The 19,807-nt window shown below is 38.4% G+C and overlaps 1 protein-coding gene across 5 annotated transcripts in view; it reads right to left on the reverse strand.

The window, feature by feature from the left end:
• The window catches only part of tab2 (TGF-beta activated kinase 1 (MAP3K7) binding protein 2), a 45,390-nt gene that overhangs the window by 14,816 nt on the left and 10,767 nt on the right, over nt 1-19,807 (reverse strand). For 3 of the 5 annotated variants that reach the window (XM_041252340.1, XM_041252338.1, XM_041252337.1), the window contains exon 2: nt 4,998-5,189. The exons of 1 other annotated variant lie outside the window; for it this stretch is intronic. In XM_041252340.1, coding sequence (XP_041108274.1) covers nt 4,998-5,099 — 102 coding nt within the window. In that variant the 5' untranslated portion in view covers nt 5,100-5,189. The remainder of the gene's footprint in view (nt 1-4,997; nt 5,190-19,807) is intronic. One more of the 5 variants, XM_041252339.1, reaches the window with a different exon arrangement.

The raw sequence follows: 19,807 nt of genomic DNA on the forward strand, positions 1-19,807 counted from the left end.
GCAGCCAGACTGATCGGGGCTGCTGAGTGAAGAGCCCGACTGCGTGTGTGTCCAGTCGTATTGAAGAGAGTGTTGAGAGAAGCCCGTTTGTGTTTTGGTGTTTGTCAGGTAAACGGCTTAGCCGTCCTGTGGTTTAGTGAGGAACCAGTCTATGTTTAGTCAGAGCTCCAAGAGGGAGCTAGGCATTTGTTTTGTTTTCATTTCTGTGTTTATTAAAAAGTGCGCGTCAGCGCCGTAAAAGATCAATTTTTGTGTCCTGGGTCTATCTTAAAGGGGCACCGAACTCCGTGAGTGCGAGGATCGTTTTACATATGGTACCAGAAGTGTGTGTGGGCGGCCCTATGACCCAGTAAAATGGAAACCCTAGAGGATTTGGTCGCTTTGATGAAGAGAAACACTGCTGCCCAGATTGAGCAGAATAAGAGATGGAGATTGAAACTTGGACTGCCAGAGCCAGAGCCGACGGAGCTGGATCTGCTGCTCCAAAAATGGGAGCAGGCAAGACAAGCCCAGCCGCCGCTCCCAGAGCCCAGAGAAGAGGAGCCGCCGCTCCCAGAGCCCAGAGAAGAGGAGCCGCCGCTCCCAGAGCCCAGAGAGGGAGGAGCCGCCGCTCCCAGAGCCCAGAGAGGGAGAAGCGATGAACAAAGAGGAGGAGGTGAGGTGCCCACCTCCATCACCCCAGCGAACCAGTCCGGCACTGCCAGTTGCGGTCCCTTGCCCCTTGCTCCTGGACACCCTGCCGGTCTTCCTAGACCTTCCTGCGCTGGACCTGGAGCCCAGGAGTCTGCAACATTGGCCACAGCTTTTCCCCTGGTTCCCTGCTCCGCTCTTCCCGAGCACCCAGACGTCGCTGGGCTGCTGCCAGACGTCGCTGTTGCTCCCCCTGTTCGCTGCTTCGCTCCCCCTGGGTGATCGGACATCGCTGCGCCGGTCCCCAGGTGAAGACCTCTGTCCACTGCTGCATCCTCCTGTTCCCCGGTCGTCACTTCGGTCGGCCCTGTCATCCCGGTGGGGTCCCTTGTCGCCGGTTCAAGCTCCCTTCCCGGAAGTGCCGGAAGGTTCGACCCACCCTCAAGTCCGCCCGTGGAAGAGGGCGGAAATGGACATTTCGGGACTTGAGTGTGGGTGGTTGTGTTTTAGGGGAGGGGGTGGCCTTGGTATGGCCGATCAGTGTTTCACACTTGAGGGGGAGGATGTGTAAGGTAGCAGGGAGGGGGTTAAAATCCTTCCCTGCTAAAAACCTTGTGAGAATGCACATTTGGGTGTTATGGGGTTTAATTGTAATTGTTTTAATGATTTAGTTAATCCTCGGCACCTGATCGTAATTATAAATTAGAGACAGGTGCAGGGTATTTAAAAGAGGCAGCCAGACTGATCGGGGCTGCTGAGTGAAGAGCCCGACTGCGTGTGTGTCCAGTCGTATTGAAGAGAGTGTTGAGAGAAGCCCGTTTGTGTTTTGGTGTTTGTCAGGTAAACGGCTTAGCCGTCCTGTGGTTTAGTGAGGAACCAGTCTATGTTTAGTCAGAGCTCCAAGAGGGAGCTAGGCATTTGTTTTGTTTTCATTTGTGTTTATTAAAAAGTGCGCGTCAGCGCCGTAAAAAATCAATTTTTGTGTCCTGGGTCTATCTTAAAGGGGCAACGAACTCCGTGAGTGCGAGGATCGTTTTACAATATATATATATACATATACATATACATATATATATATACACACACACACACACACACACACACACAGTGCCTTGCAAAAGTATTCAGACCCCTGACCAATTCTCTCATATTACCGAATTACAAATGATACACTGAAATTTCATTCTGTTTGATATTTTATTTTTAAACACTGAAACTCAGAATCAATTATTGTAAGGTGACATTGGTTTTATGTTGGGAAATATTTTTAAGAAATAAAAAACTGCATCTGCAACTGCAAAGTGGAAGCTGCATCACACCACCCAGGCACTGCCAAGAAAAGGCCGTCCCTCAAAACTCAGCGCTCAAACAAGAAAGAGACTTGTGAGAGAAGCCACAGAGAGGCCAACAATCACTTTGAAGGAGCTACAGAGTTCAGTGGCTGGGAATGGAGTAATGGTGCACCAGTCAACCATATCAAGAGCTCTGCATAACACTGGCCTGTATGGGAGGGTGGCAAGAAAGAAGCCATTACTCAAAAAGTACCATCTGAAAGCACGTCTGGAGTTTGCCAGAAAGCATGAGAGTGACCCAGCTGCGATGTGTGAAAAGGTTTTGTGGTCAGATGAGACCAAGATAGAGTTTTTTGGCCAAAACTCAAAGCGCTGTGTGGCGCAAACCTAACACTGCCCATGCCTCAAGACACACCATCCCTACAGTGAAGTACAATGGTGGTAGCATCATGCTGTGGGGATGTTTCTCATAGGCAGGGACTGGCATCTTGTTACAATTGAAGGAAGAATGGATGGAGCAAAATACAGGAAAATACTGCAAGAGAATCTGCTTCAGTCCGCTAAAAAACTGAAGCTTGGGAGGAAATTCACCTTTCAGTAGGACAATGATCCCAAGCACATGGATACAGGAAACCTGGAGCAAATCTGCCAAGAAGAATGGGCCAAAATCACGCCAACACTGTGTGCAAAGCTTGTACATACTTACCCCAAAAGACTTAAAGCTGTTATTGCAGCGAAAGGTGGCTCTACCGAACATCAATGTGTGGGGGTTGAATACTTATGCAAGCAAGATATTTCAGTTTTTTATTTTTCTTAAAAATATTTCCCAACATAAAACCAATGTCACCTTACAATAATTGATTTTGAGTTTCAGTGTTTAAAAATAAAAATATCGAACAGAATTTCAATTCAATTGCAAGGCACTGTGATGTATGTGTTATATATATATATATATATATATATATATATATATATATATATATTTATATATGACTCGCACACACACATATAGTACCAGTCAAAAGTTTGAGTACACTTGCTGGAAAGTAGTTTTTTTTCACAACTGACAATGTTTTACGTCGTATACGTTTCTGAAAATACTTGAAAATGAAAACACATGTTTCTCAAACTCAAACTTTTGACTGGTACTGTGCAAAAGTTTTAGGCAGGTGTGAAAAAATGCTGTAAGAATGCTTTCAAAACCACACGTTAATAGTTTATATTTATCAATTAACAAAATGCAAAGTGAGTGAACAGAAGAAAAATCTACATCAAATCAATATTTGGTGTGACCACCCTTTGCCTTCAGAACAGCATCAATTCTTCTAAGTACACTTGCACACAGTTTTTGAAGGAACTCAGCAGGTAGGTTGGCTCAAACATCTTGGAGAACTAACCACAGTTCTTCTGTGGATTTAAGCAGCCTCAGTTGCTTTTCTTTCTTCATGTAATCCCAGACAGACTCGATGTTGAGATCAGGGCTCTGTGGGGGCCATACCATCACTTCCAAGACTCCTTGTTCTTCTTTACGCTGAAGATAGTTCTTAATGACTTTCGCTGTATGTTTGGGGTCGTTGTCATGCTGCAGAATAAATTTGGGGCCAATCCGATGCCTCCCTGATGGTATTGCATGATGGATAAGTATCTGCCTGCACTTCCCAGCATTGAGGAGACCATTAATTCTGACCAAATCCCCAACTCCATTTGCAGAAATGCAGCCCCAAACTTGCAAGGAACCTCCACCATGCTTCACTGTTGCCTGCAGACACTCATTTGTGTTCCGCTGTCCAGCCCTTCTGCGAACAAACTGCCTTCTGCTACAGCCAAATATTTCAAATCAGTCCAGAGCACCTGCTGCCATTTTTCTGCATCCCAGTTCCTGTGTTTTCGTGCATAGTTGAGTCACTTGGCCTTGTTTCTACGTCGGAGGTATGGCTTTTTGGCCGCAAGTCTTCCACGAAGGCCACTTCTGACCAGACTTCTCTGGACAGTAGAAGGCTGTACCAGGGTCTACTGTTTTCTGCCAATTCTGAGCAGATGGCATTGCTGGACATCTTCCAATTGCAAAGGGAAGTAAGCATGATGTGTCTTTCATCTGCTGTAGTAAGTTTCCTTGGCCGACCACTGCGTTGCCCGTTTCTTTGTGCTTCTTCAAAGAAGCTTGGACAGCACATCTGGAAACCCATCTGCCTTGAAATTTCTGCCTGGGAGAGACCTTGCCGATGCAGTATAACTACCTTGTGTCTTGTTGCTGTGCTCAGTCTTGCCATGGTGTATGACTTTTGACAGTAAACTGTCTTCAGCAACCTCACCTTGTTAGCTGAGTTTGGCTGTTCCTCACCCAGTTTTATTCCTCCTACACAGCTGTTTCTGTTTCAGTTAATGATTGCGTTTCAACTTACATATTGAATTGATGATCATTAGCTCGTGTCTGGTATAACTGTTTAATCATACACCTGACTATATGCCTACAAAATCCCTGACTTTGTGCAAGTGTACCTAGAAGAATTGATGCTGTTTTGAAGGCAAAGCGTGGTCACACCAAATATGGATTTGATGTAGATTTTTCTTCTGTTCACTCACTTTGCATTTAGTTAATTGATAAATATAATCTATTAACATGTCTATTTTTGAAAGCATTTTACTTTACAGTATTTTTTCACACCTGCCTAAAACTTTTTACAGTATTTTTTCATTATAAATATATAATATATTATATATATATATATATATCATATATATATATATATATATATATATATGATCAATATATATAGATGTGTGTAATGTGTGTTGTGTGTGTGTGATATGTATATGTCATATATATTATATATATATATATATATTATATATATAATATATATATATATATATATATAATCCCCCCCCCACCCAAAAAAAAATAAAATAAAGAAAATCAGTTAGTGCATCCCTATTCTGCACGCCTATAACTAAATGCAACAGTTCAGTACAGATCTTTAGACTGCAGTAACTTATGGATGGCTAGCTTCTAGGGTTAACCTATTCCGAGCACTGGCAAGAACAGTCTTGAGGAGTGCGGCACTGCACACTCACCTGCAGTATACACTGTGATACAACACCCTCAGGTACCTCAGGAAACTTCTGGCACAGGTCATGTAACACCTGGGTATCAATCTGTTGGCTTCCCTGGGCCATTCGTGTTCTGCCTGGTCAAGAGCTGATTGCTCAGTTTTGCAGTTTTAGGCCTCAGTGGCGGCAGCACTCTTCCCTCCTCCCAAGCATCTTCTGTGAAACAAAATTAGTAAAACAAAGGTTTATATTGTGCAACTACTGCAACAAATGGACTCAAACACTGTTGACAGCCTTTCAACAAAAGGGGATTATGACAGTAAATGCAGCAATATAGTTCTCATGGCAACTGAACTGTATTCAACAAATACTCAGTGGATAAATTAAACTAATTGCAGTTACGTACTACATGTAACTTGACCACAATTTATTGCAGATAAAACAAATCCCTGAACCTTACTACACCATGCAAACTCTGATCTACAGTATGCTTCTACTGTACTTTGAAACCCTGCCCCACCAACAGTAGAGGGAAAAATACCACACACAAACATATACAGTACCAGAACTTCAAAGAACGTGGGCAAGATATCCCTTACTCTTGTAAACCCTCAACTGTATCTCATTCAAGCTCTGCTCTCTAGTACATACTGTAGTAGCAGTCTTATTTTATTTCAATCTAGCTAAAGGAAACAGCAGCTGTTAAAGAGGTAGAACAGGCTTTATATCAAGTCTTAACTCAACATGCCATTCTAATCTTAGAGTAGCAGATAAAGCCAGTATAATCTTCCTGTGGAGTGAAAGAAATTCACTTTTGAAATCAGCTGCAGTTAAATTGTTGTACTACAGACAGAAAACAATGTATTAAGTCTCAACTGACATGAATCTTATTCTTGATGTTCAAACTACAATAAATCCAAGTTGAACAAAAGCTGAAAGCGCAAGACCCATTTTCACACATGACAAGTTACCCTACTTATAACCTCCTATTTTAGAACTTCCTTCATAGCAGGATTAAAATAGAAAGTAAATTCTGTCCAAGCTTACATTCTAGATTTACACTGCCACTTCAAATATCACTGTACTATTAATCAGACAGCTGTTCATGAAAAAAAAAAATCTGGATGCAAAGCTTTTTAACAACATTTACCGGTACTGTAGATGAAAGCATAAAAATAAGTATTTGAATTTTTTTTTTGCTATTGCAATATTTAACAAATGATTTATCAATAGATGTTTAAAGTGAAAAGTCTATACAGTAATTGGGCTTTGAGTAGTTTGTTCTCCATCAAAATTACCAGATTAAATACAATGATCTATTATGGACATCTGACAATGCGACAACAGAGAACAGTTCAAGTAGGACTGTAAACATGCAGCTTTGCTCAAGTGGTCAAAAAAATGAATAAATAAAAATTAACTATATGGGCAGACAAGGTACAGTTCAGCCTAGCAACAGTGTACTGGGTACGCATTATACCGGGCGCACAGGGTACGCATTAGGGCATTGCCAATACTGACACGATGTTACATTTACAGAAGTGATCAAGATGCTGGTTCACAACAATATCTTTAAAATCAACTTATTTAAATGCCAGTGAAAAACATCAGTTTATGAGTAAAGGAAACTAAAGGAAACTTGTGCTTGTAAATGCTGTAAGGTGAGTAATACACTAGAGTCCATTGGGATTTAGCAGTTGGTTCTAAACAATTTAACAACAATGCTGGATTGTAAATAAATTAGTGCTGGTACAAATATCTTTGACATGTATTCGGATACAAACATCAGATGTTCGTACTTGGCTACAAATGACAAAAACACCTTGCACTTAGTGCCTATAGGAAGTATTCACCCCCCTTGGGGACATTTTCACAGTTTGTTGTGTTACAACCGGAAATCTTGATGCTTTTAAATGGGATTTTTTTTTCCTTTGAGTTATACAACCTACTCACTTTCAATGTGTGAAAAAAATGGGGTCGGTGGGGGGGTTTGTTTGAGGAAAACAAATCAATTATATAAAAACCTGAAAGGTCTTCGTTAGATAAGTATTCTTCACCCCCTTTGCTACGACACTCCTAAATAAGCTCAGGTTTCACGTTTCACGTGCAACCAATTTCCTTCAGAATTCACACAATAAGTTAAATGGAGTCCATATGTGTGCAATAAAAGTGGTTCACAAGATTTCAAATTAAATACACCTGTCTCTCTCTGTAGTCCCACAGTTGGGTAGTGCATTCAAAGCAAAGACACTACCACAAAGACAAAGGAGCTTTCAAAACAACTCCGGGATAAAGTTGTGGAAAGGCACAGATCAGGGAGGGGTATAAAAAGATTTCAAATGCATTTAATATCCCTTGCAGCACAGCCAAATCGATCATTAAGAAGTAGAAGGTATACGGCACCACCCAGAATCTGCTTAGAGCAGGCCGTCCTCCCAAACTGAGCAGCCTGGTAAGAAGGGCATTGGTCAGAGAAGCCACCAAGAGGCCAACAACAACTCCGAAAGACCTACAGAGTTCTATGGCAGAGAAGGGAGAAACTGTCCATGTGTCAACAGGTGGTTTTTTGGAAGATATTACCATTATTATTATTATTATTATAACAATAATATAACAATAATACAAACTAAAATGAGACAGATGCAGTAATTATATCAAATATGCAATTAAAACCAAGATTAACAGATTAATTTCTCAAGGTTAAAAAAAAAAAAAAAAAAAAAAGTACAATCACTTCACAGCCCTAGTTTAGAGTAGATCAGGTGAAAACAACACACTACATAAAGTTGATCCCTGCCATTGCTGTGTCTTTGCAGTAAACACAAGTCACCAGACATTCATAAAATACTACTACTTTTTAACCTCAAATAACATTTTTGTGGAAAAAAGGGTGTGTTGTAGAATGAAAAAAACAACAATATTTACTCACTGTTTTCATTTATTACATATAACCACTTGACAAAAACTTGGACCACAACAAAAAACATATATCACAGTACGAAACATTTCCTTTGCAATATGCCCCATGTCTATACCTGACCTGTCACATAACTGACAGAAACAAACCCTGTTTGAGAACCACTGCATTAACTATTACTTGGGCTTCTGATTTTTCAGGTGAAATTTCTTCTTCAAATCTGGGCGCATGCTTTTTTATTTATTTATTTATTTATTTATTTATAAATAGTGTAGAATTATTTAAATGTAATCAAGAAATTGGTAGAAATTGTGTTGTACTTGGAAAGAAATAAACAAATGCTTAAGCAAAGTGTTAACAGTTTAAATCTCCAATGTATGTATATTTCCACACATTGGGGTATGCAAAATCGATGACATCTATCTCTCTCTCACACACACAAACTGTATATGGAGGCATTTCTCTGTTCCAGTCAATTTTTATTTTGTAGTGGAGTTGCAAGTATAATTGCACACAGGGAAAACTAAACCACTTTACTCCACGCTGTTTTACAAAGAGAAGTGATCGACTGTTACATCCAAATGTTCTTGGCTTAAAACACACTCAAAAGAAGTGTGCAAAAAAAGGAAAAACCTTAAAAGCTATATTGCTGTACTTTTGAAAAATATAGTATACTGGGTTTAAATCGGGTAAAACCCAAAAATCAGACACCCCAACTATTACTAGCCCTGCAGCAGCAACACAAATAATTTCCACTTTCTGGGAATTTCAACAGTTATACTGTCAATATACCCATGAACAATAGTACATTACAATAAATGAGGTGTAATGCAAAATCTTAATGCTTGCTGGACAGTGTTCTATATCCTGAACAGACTATATTTTGACAAAAGGAAACACAAGAACCTTATGTTTCATCTCCCCCATCCTCCCCAGCATTACTGTCTGACAGAGCTTGTTCTTAGAGACCTAGAACAACAACAGGTTTTAAAAATACAGTATATGTATTGTAAGAAAAAAAGCAAAGCAATAAACTGCCACATTAACTCATTTTCTGAACACTGAATAGGGCAAAAGTCAACAGGAATGCATTACATTTCTGCTACAGTACCAGCCTTACAGTCCAAAGAACTTCAAACAAATAAAATACTGAATTGGCACTGGCAGTCGACCCTCTAAATGCTGTTGGCAGGTTCCCCAGATATCCAGCACAGCCTTACTCACCATCCTCAAGCAGAGAAGTACACATCGACTGTTCTACCCAAGCCTGTACTACAAAGCTAAACAATGGCTGATCTTCCACGGAAAAATATACAGTGCCTTGCAAAAGTATTCAAATCCCTAAACCAATTCTCTCATATTACTGAATTACAAATGGTACATTGAAATTTCATTCTGTTCGATATTTTATATTAAAACACTGAAACTCAAAATCAATTATTGTAAGGTGACACTGGTTTTATGTTGGGTAATATTTTTCAAAAAAATAAAAAACTGAAATATCTTGCTTGCATAAGTATTCAACCCCCACACATTAATATTTGGTAGAGCCACCTTTCGCTGCAGTAACAGTTTTAAGTCTTTTGGGGTAAGCATGTACCAGCTTTCAACAGTGTCAGAGTGATTTGGGCCCATTCTTGGCAGATTTGCTCAAGGTTGTTCAGGTTGGTTGGACGACGCTTGTGGACCGCAATTTTCAAATATTGCCACAGATTCTCAATGGGATTGAGATCTGGACTTTGACTGGGCCACTGTAGGACATTCACCTTTTTATTCTTGAGCCACTCCAATGTTGCTTTGGCCTTGTGCTTGGGATCATTGTACTGCTGAAAGGTGAATTTCCTCCCAAGCTTCAGTTTTTTAGCGGACTGAAGCAGATTCTCTTGAAGTATTTTCCTGTATTTTGCTCCATCCATTCTTCCTTCAATTGTAACAAGATGCCAGGTCCCTGCTGATGAGAAGCATCCCCACAGCATGATGCTACCACCACCATACTTCACTGTAGGGATGGTGTGTCTTGAGGCATGGGCAGTGTTAGGTTTGCGCCACACATAGCGCTTTGAGTTTTGGCCAAAAAGCTCTATATTGGTCTCATCTGACCACAAAACCTTTATCCACATCGCAGCGAGGTCACACTCATGCTTTCTGGCAAACTCCAGACGTGCTTTCAGCTGGTACTTTTTGAGTAACGGTTTCTTTCCTGCCACCCTCCCATACAGGCCAGTGTTATGCAGAGCTCTTGATATGGATGACTAGTGCACCATTACTCCACTCCCAGCCACTGAACTCTGTAGCTCCTTCAAAGTGACTGTTGGCCTCTCTGTGGCTTCTCTCACAAGTCTCCTTGTTTGAGCGCTGAGTTTTGAGGGACAGCCTTTTCTTGGCAGTGCCTGGGTGGTGTGATGAAGCTTCCACTTCCTGATTATTGATTCAACTGTGTTCACTGGGAATTCAAACACTTCGATATTATTTTGTACCCTTTCCCTAATCTATGCATTTGTATTACTTTATCTCTAACTTCTGTAGAATGCTCTTTGGTCTTCATTTTCCTTCTGATTCACAGCCTTACCACTGATCCTTCAACAGTGGGGTTTTTATCCAGAAAATGTGACAGCAACTTTAATGGTTCAAAGGTGGAGGCCAATGGTAAGGTAATTGTGTCCTTGTTAAGGCAATTTCTTTCATCGGTGCAAACTGGGAGCTTCCACAACACAGGGGTTGAATACTTATGCAAGCAAGATATTTCAGTTTTTTATTTTTCTTAAAAATATTTCCCAACATAAAACCAATGTCACCTTACAATAATTGATTCTGAGTTTCAGTGTTTTAAAATAAAATATCAAAACAGAACGAAATTTCAATGTACCATTTGTAATTCGGTAATTGAGAAAATTGGTCAGGGGTCTGAATACTTTTGCAAGGCACTGTGTGTGTATGTATGTGCGTGTGTGTGTGTGTATGCATATACACACATATACACACACATACATACACACACGTACACACATATGCAGAATATACTGAGAATAATGAAAGCTAGATGACAATTGGGACACTTGCATTTTCTTCTCATTTGGTTGCCCAAAAAACAGATGGGCAGAACTAGCTGGGAATAAAACCTCTGGAATCCAAAAGAGTCACATTTCTGAGAAAAAAAAAAAAAAAGGAAGACAAGAACACAAACTGGCAGCCGCAGCCACTGCCACTGTTCACTGCAACCCAACCCTCAGCGGCAATATGACACAGCCAGGCGTCAGCAGTACAGTACAACAGAGGAATTTAATGGCATTGCTCAACAACTGAAATTGTATAGAGCTATATTTATATAAGTCTGCAGTTCAAACATAAATTAACAGGGCAATTCTCTTTAAAACCAGAAGACAAGGCGGAATTACAAAATAAAAATATCCACAGATTAAGTCCAGGACGATAAGAAGCTATACTCTGCATTTCTTAAGATTCGTGCTGCAACTTGTTCCTTGTTTCTGTTCCTCCCCAGCTAATTTGTGCAGAACTTCTGTGGGCTATAAAATGCAGAGTTCACCTCAATAACAGTCTATGTGACTGCCTGCTACTGTACATTCCATCCAAGTGTGCATGTCGTTAGGTCTTGCTTTTCTTAAGTGATATACACTGTACATGATTTAAAAAAAAAAAAAAAAAAAAAAAAAAAAACTAGAAAATTCAGGATATCATTTGTTAGCCTATGTGTTACTGTAGTACTGTGAAAAAGGTCGTCATATTAAAACACTACTACTATTTTTTTATAAATGCACTGGTTACATACAAAGTTAATTCTTAATTATTTTCACCGTTAAAAGGTGGCGAGCATGGCCTACATCCTTTTTTTTGCTAGAATAAAAATGATGTCTGTATATTTTGTTGAATGCATGATTTTAAGATCAATTTTCAACACTTTCAGTACAGCTTGGCTTTGACCCATTTTCCCAGGTGCTCATTACTTCTGAACTGTATCTTTTGGGAAAGTAGACTGCAGGGCAGTTGAAAGACAAGTGTGTATTTCATGCCCCGCCCTGCCCCGCCCCCAGTCACCATTGGTATAATCTAGCATTATACATTCACTCAACAGTTTTAATAAACAGTAGGATGGGTGCAAGTCATGATGTGTACAAACTGCCGACTGCCACCTCCCCTCTTCGGGAGTGTACCAACTTTGCATGCTTTCACTTCCTTGGAACAAGCTAAGGCATTAGCCTTTATTTTAAAACCACAGCCTTGACTTAAAATAGGAATATTCAACAAGCAAAACTGTTAGCCAAAGCCACTAACCATTATGCATTTTTCTGCAAACCATTCAATGTTTAAACAAATCCCCCCACCCTCACATTTTCAAAAGTCGGATCAAGTGATTGCTATGAAAGGAAATGCCACAGAATGTTTTTCTTGTGTGCTATACATTCATCTTGCCAGTTAACTAGGCTTTGTTGTACAGTAGACTTAGTGTTCCGTGGTATATATCGATTCCTATGGTATAACAGGGTACCAAAATCCCACGACACCCAATAATCGGGGTGAAAGAAATATCCAAGTATCGTTGTTTTTCGATACTGTGGCGTTTTTTTTTTTTTTTTTTTTTAGCTTTTAAAGCAAACCTCTAATTGTGTGCCTTAAAAACAATATGAACTAAGCCAATTCATTTCCACTTCGCGGAAGTGATAAACTACCCTGCACGTTCTGGGAAAATTAAATTACTGCAGCTGTAATGGCGAATGCCGGAGAAAGAAGCTTGGTGTGGAACTATTTTGGATTTCAGCCAGACGACAACAGCAATCTGCTTGAAGGTGAACAGGCAAAATGCTGAAAGTTTTAAAAGAAGTGAAAAACAAAAAGGAGGAAATGCCGCCAATTTATTGAAACAGCTTTCAGATCACCATCCCGATCTCTTTGCCGAAGTTCACTTTTACTATAGTTTCTTCTGATCTTTTAGTTCGAGTCCCAGTGCATATTACTTATATAAAAAAAAAAAACATAACAAAGATAACATGAATACGCTAGAAGCTGATCAAAAGGGAGTTCACTGATGCTTGTTTACTTAAATCATTACAGTGCATTTGCTAGAAACTGCAAAAATATAATTTGCTGATGTGTCAACAAAACTCTACCGCATGTCAAAAAATGACAGTTTTTATATTCTTTGGATTTTGTGTTAATCAGCGATAGCTGTGAAAATCCTGTGTTTTGAATTGCATGCATGAACGTTAGAAAGACCAGAATGAATAGACACCACTGTCAGGATATCAGTATTCCCAACAGGATCAATGTGACGCTTCACCTGCAGAGGAAAGGACAGGACCGACAGCTTGAGTCACACTGTAAAAATCCTCCAATGCAGACGGCTACAAGTTCAGCATGAAAGCAATAAAAAGTACTTACAGTTTATTATAGTAGCCTGAGTCTTTTGTCCAATTTACTTTCTTTGCAAGATTTTTAACAACCAAAACGAGCATTATGGGCAGAATGGCCTTCTCAACCTAGTACAATGTCTTATGTTCTTAGTTAAGGTGCAGTGGGACGTTGTTTTGGACGGTTGGATGGAGACATTTGGCTTGAATATGCTTAAACAGAATTCTGTTCTAATAGCATGGAAGAGGAAGGCATTGCCATTAGTGGTCCGCATATTTTAGAAGTGTAGCATTAAATATAATGCTTAAATTTGAATTTTTCACCATTGAACTGCATATGTTAGCAGCGTTTTTAGTAAAGCAGTTCTTTGCCAGAAGTTTTTTTTTTTTTTTTTTTTTAAATCAGCTGAACTAACTGTATTAAATGAGTAATAAGTGATGATTTTCTAAACATCGAACACTATACAATTGTAAAATGAATGCAACGTTTGTGTATTCCCTAACGGAATACATTACTGTTTGTTTAAAAATAAATATTTTTACAGTGTACAAGCATCAATCAGACAAGTCTAGTTTAGCATTACACTGTGTTTTCTTGTTTTACTTTCCAAAAGACTTGAACAGTGTAGATTCATGGAGGAATTATGTCGTATGTGACTTTAAGAACATAAGAAATGTTACAAACAAGTGGAGGTCAATTTGGCTCATCTTGCTCATTGGTTGTTTATTGATCCAAGCAAGAACCTCATCAAGCCATTTCTTGAAGTAATCATGTAAATCAGCTTCCACAACAGTGCTTCATTTTTTCATTCCTTGCTCACATTCTAAGATACCCCTGTATGTAAAACATCTAGCCTAGTTATAAAAAGTCTGCTTCAAGGAAAGTATTTCTGTTATTTTGTTATATATCAGAATTAAAGAGATTCTTGTAAATTTGGAGTATTTGAACCTGGCCAAAACACAAAAGTTCTCTTTTTATATGGAAGAAATAAAGCAAATTGTGTGTTTTTTTTTTTTTTTATTACACCAAGCGTTGCGCTTTCTTACCAGTTATTACAATTTTATACTTGTGGCAATGACCTCTGAATACACTGGAACCTGTTTTCAACAGAATAAATAAATAAATAAATAAATAAAACACACATTATATAACAGCAAGCACTCCACCATGCTGTAGCATCTGTGCATTAGCCTCTTATGCGCTTTGTACTTACAAAAAACGGAATTTGGCATGCAATGTACAGAAGAGCCAAAGTATCGAATATCACGATACTGTGCATGGTATCTCTAAATGAGGTATCGCAGAACACTACAGTAGACAACAATTTCTGTTAACTTATCTAGATCAGTGCTGCGCAAACTTTTTATATGCTGACTCCTATTCTCAGCATATGTTTTGGTTTAGCTAAATACATAAATATTAAAACACATTCTTACGTTCTGAAATTTGTACTTTCAGATATAATTTATAAATGCTGAAAACTCATATCACACATTCAACATTTAAAAATCAGTCTATAAGTCTGTTTTACACTTGGCTGGTCAACATTTAGCGAACATTTCTAACAAATAAATCAGTGAAAAAAATACATGTACATTTTTTTAAATTTATTTTTTACACTTGCCGATTCAACATTTCCTTAACAGATACTTCTGAAAAACATTGTTCAGCAATAAAATCTGAAAAAATAAATCTGGGTTTCCACAAAAAAAATCCAATCCCTCCACTTCTCTACCTCCTCTACCTAACATGCCAAAAAAATGCATACACATTTCAAAACTAATCTGGACTTTTTTTGGTTAAATCTAGGAAATATTACACGATTTACCTTAAATCCAGGAAAATTAATCCTGTTAATTAGTGCTTTTATTACTATTATTTAATTTACACTTGGAGCCCGATATATGGAAGCCGCTACTTTGGCTGTTCTCTGAAGTTTCACCGACACCCGCCACTTCAAACGTAATTTCTCAGATTCAACAAGCCCTAGAGTGATCGTCAATGACTCATTTGAAAAGGTAAGCACTTGGACTAATTAGCTGTCATTTATGTATTTATTTAAAAATGTCTATCCCTTATATATAACAAATACATTTTAAAAAATCCAATTTACAGAACTGCTCCTTTCATAGTCCTCCCCCCCCTCCGCACCCCACATTTTGCACACCACTGATCTAGACAACTGAAGCCAAACACTCAAATCTTCATTATCTATAAACAAAACAGTAAGTGATGCATTCTGATTATTACTTATACTATATTTACTTTAGATCCACAGATCACTGTACAACACTGAATATTTTTCCCTGTATGTTACAGGATGTTATACTGTATTGCTATGATAACTCCGCAGTCCAGGGACTCAGAGTGTCATCCATGTGGCTAAAAAATAAGACACATAGTTTTTAATCAAGCGAGGAAGATAGCCGTCTCGAAGTACACTTGATGTACCAGGGCTCTAGTTATAGTTTATAAATCCCATTAACAGGTATAGTAGAAAAAGATTAAAACAGCAAAACAATATGAAAGTCCAGTATTTAAACAATATGAGAGCCAAAACTATAGCAGGTGAAATCACAAACCACAAAAGCTCTAATGGCTGGAGTTTAAAAAAAAAAAAAATAAAATAAAATAAATAAAATCAACGCTTTAAAATTTACATTTACAAACTACATATTAATTACATTTGGTTTCGCATCCTGGACAATGGTCTACTTATGATTTCCCCAATGTAAAAACTGTCGTCTATTCTGACTGCCCAGCCTTCTCAAAATCGCTAGAGGACTAGAATGCTTAGATTCATGTTTTATATACTGCTAAAAGTGGTAAACTGCTAAACATTATAACAATAAAACCTACTTTTCTTCATTTGTCATTAGCACATTTGAAATACTGAAAGGTGAAAGTAACTATAGCCACTATAGATTAAACAGATGGTTGAAAATTGGCTTCAGGCATCCATCCCTCAAAAGAAATTTAAATCAAAATGAAGAGTGATGCAATTAAAGAAACCCAAGATTTCCAAGAGTGCAATCTCTTTTAAGGCCGGCTGCCTTCCTTCCACCCTACACTGAACCAATTTTCAAATAAAAGTTCAGCTTCAATTACTTCCTCAATAAGGCGAGGGATAAAACTTTCAAAAGTGGTATTACTTTAAATACAAAATAATAATAAAAAAAACTACAAAGATCTAGCGCTTAGGCTAATGGTTGAGTAACTGCATACTTCTATCAAGTACAAAACTGCACCAGTGTGCTCTGTGTGTGAATAGCAGAGTAATGTATTAGGTTGTGTTGGCTCCATTCAATAATAAAAAATAAACAATTATATGGATTATTTGTTTCATTCTGATTAGGAGTGTATACCATATGTTTAAATGGTAACAGCGGACCTATTTTTTAAAATCTGGCTTTTTGTACATTTAACATGTCGACTAGATGACAATATAAAAGAAAATAAGTTGTTTTGATCTGAAATAAATACACCCTGATGTTTAATTTTTAAACTATCATTGTGTTATTGTATACAGTTATTTTAATGGCTTCAGAGTTGCTACGGTGTGTTTGGTCAGACATCAAAATCCAAACTGGGCAAAACACACAAAAACAGTAAAATATATTCAGTATTTTCTTAAATTACTTTGTTTAATGCCGCGACACAGTAGGAGAACTGTGCAGAATTGCGTAAACTGCATTATACATGTATTAATTAAATTAAATTAATTAAAATAAATTCTTACAGTAATGATGTGTACTTCAGAGTTACATCATTTATAAGAAACAAAAAACCTAACTCATCTTATTTAAAGAATTACCAGTGGTTATTTAATCCAATAGGAATAAGGCATGTCAATGTGAGAAATTGACAATATTTTTCGGGGCGAGGCATTATGGATGCTGCTCGACAAGGAGACATTCTAGATAATTGTAATGAACAAGCACAAAGAAGCAGCAGTAACACCTGTAACAGTATTTTATCACATCAAACATTTTTAAATCTTGTTACAGTACCTGCTTGATACAAAGCTACTGTACTGTGGCAAGTACTTCAGAATGAAATCAGCAGAAGCAGCCCTGGGGGTGTTAGCAGGAGTCAAAGCTTACCAACACCTTCTTAAAATTGTGGGTTAAGGACTATTACATTTAAAGTATTTGTTGCAACTTTCTTGCAAACATCTTACTACAACAAAAATGGCTGCCTTTGCGTGCAGCGTGATGGAAGTGAAGGGGGAGTTGTATATAGAATATCTATGGTCTCTGTCCCTCCCAGCAACGTAGTTAGCTATGTTCTTGCTAGCTGCTCGCCACAAGCTAAACGTTTCCCCTTGTGGCTCAACTATTTTCCCTCCCAAATTCGCCACGGTGGCAAAGGCTTTGAAAAATGTAGGCCTACTTGTGTAAGACTGCCAGCACATTCCGTGTGCTGGTAGATGCATCCATACAGACTGTTTAGTTTGATCTCATTTTGCCCAACGAAAGCCCTTTAGCTTGATTACGTAACATTTGCATGCCACAAACATTGTGTTAAGCGGGAGGACAGAGGCTCTAATTAGTGTTTCTCCGATCCCTATTCAAGTGTGCCAATGCAGGTCTACTGAACTGTGCTTTGAAGACTAGGTTATGACAATGACGCTGACTGATAGGACATTTTGACTCTCTTCTCATTTACCTTAAAAGGGAATATCAGGTGCAACATTCTTTATCAGCATTTCATGTGATGCATATCTGTGTATAAGTAGAGCATACACATAATTCTCATCACCAAGGTGAAAAGAACACAACTGAAAACTCAGACACATATTTTCTGGATTGAGGAAATCAAACAAGCAGGCAGCCAACATGACAAATTGGTAGTGGCTGGCAAGTTCATGTTTTCAGAAATTCTTTCTTGGATATTTTATTTGCTTTGTGAATTTAACCAAAAGTCAGCTATTGTTCTCTGTAAACAATGCCAGTCATGAGTCTCAGTCAGCCCACCACCAAAAAGTCTGCCAAGAAATTATCTAAATAGCCTTCCCGAAGTCTTCCTTGAGCTTGCAAGAGGGTTTCCAATAACACAGACAAGCCTACTGCACTGCACCCCTAGTTCTGCAATATTCCTTTGACAACAGCTTATTTTAGAAGATGCTCACATTTTTCTGGTCAATTCAGTTACTTTTTGTTTTAGTGGCTTAGTGGTCAATTGTAAATCAACAATTAGAACTGTACTAGGGTGTCAAATGTAAATATTTTATTTTTGCTCCTGAAAAAGGAACTGTTCTACAAGCTACTATACCTCAGTGTTATGATCGTCTACCAACATCCATGGACTTCCTCCATAATTCTTGAGCAGCTGAAGGACATCCAGCTAATAAGTGAAGTCCTGTATAATAAAATTATATTTACATTGAGCCCCAATTCTTTGAAAATGTGCTGTGCGCTCTTCTATGCACAAGACTGTAAATTATAAAATACATTGATTTCCTTGTGTGGTGTTCAGAACACTGAATCCGTTTTGAGACACCCAATTTGTGCTTCACATTTCTTTAAAAATCGCCTCAAGGGACCTGGAAAGCAAGAGGGTCAAAGGGAATCCAACCCTGTGTGTAGTACCTGTGCTTTTTACAAAGCAAATATAAAACCCCAGAGTCATTTTGCAAGGTGTTATTAATTAAATTACAGTGCCTAGGGCAGTCCAACAACTATGCCATATATTTTCTTTTACTGGAGGGTTCTACTTGTAGCCAGGTATAGGAACAAGGGGTGACAAAAGCAGATTAAGCCTTCAAGGACCAGGATCATGTTAACATGACCATATTGAAGTGGGCTTCTAGGAGCGCGACTGTGTAAACACGATAGAAAAAGCAATTTGTTTTGATGACTTACAGGGCCATCGTACTTTGCAGGACAGGCTTGAAACAAGGAGGGCATTTAGTGTCTAAAAGTCGGAGATTGTTTACAGCAGCCTGGCAGACACAAAACATCACAGGAACTTGTTTAGAGCTAATAAAAGAGGAAACACACTAAATCTGATGTATTTGACTTATAATTATATTAAAACATTTATTCTGTCTCGTGTTTTAACATATGCTTTTACGACATTTATAAAGATCAAGAAATGAGTGGATAATAAAGCATATAGTATTTCATGAGCTAAATATATCGGGTACTTTTTTTTTTTCCTTATTACTGATAAGTTATTCATGCCAATATTATTCTACTGATAAATATTTCTTTTAAGAAAAAAATAAATAAAGACCCTGAGAATAAACGTGTATTATGTCACTGAAATCACTCAGGTGAAACAATGTCTTGTAATTTGCACAAACATCAATATTTTTCAACAAAACTTTCAGGAAGTGTTGTATGGTCCCTCGGGTTATAGAATAACACATTTAATATATGTAACTAAGCAGAATACATCACCATGGAGGCAGTGTGGCAACAAGGGAAAGACCTTGTGACAGCATGGAGAGACAGCTGACAGAAGGAAAGAGACCCCATTGGGGCTGGCAAGGGTTAGCTACCCTGATCGGTAGAATCCAGTTCTTTGTTTTCAAAGCTAAACAGGATGC

Source organism: Polyodon spathula, chromosome 6, assembly GCF_017654505.1.
Source record: "Polyodon spathula isolate WHYD16114869_AA chromosome 6, ASM1765450v1, whole genome shotgun sequence".
NCBI classification, from domain to species: Eukaryota; Metazoa; Chordata; class Actinopteri; order Acipenseriformes; family Polyodontidae; genus Polyodon; species Polyodon spathula.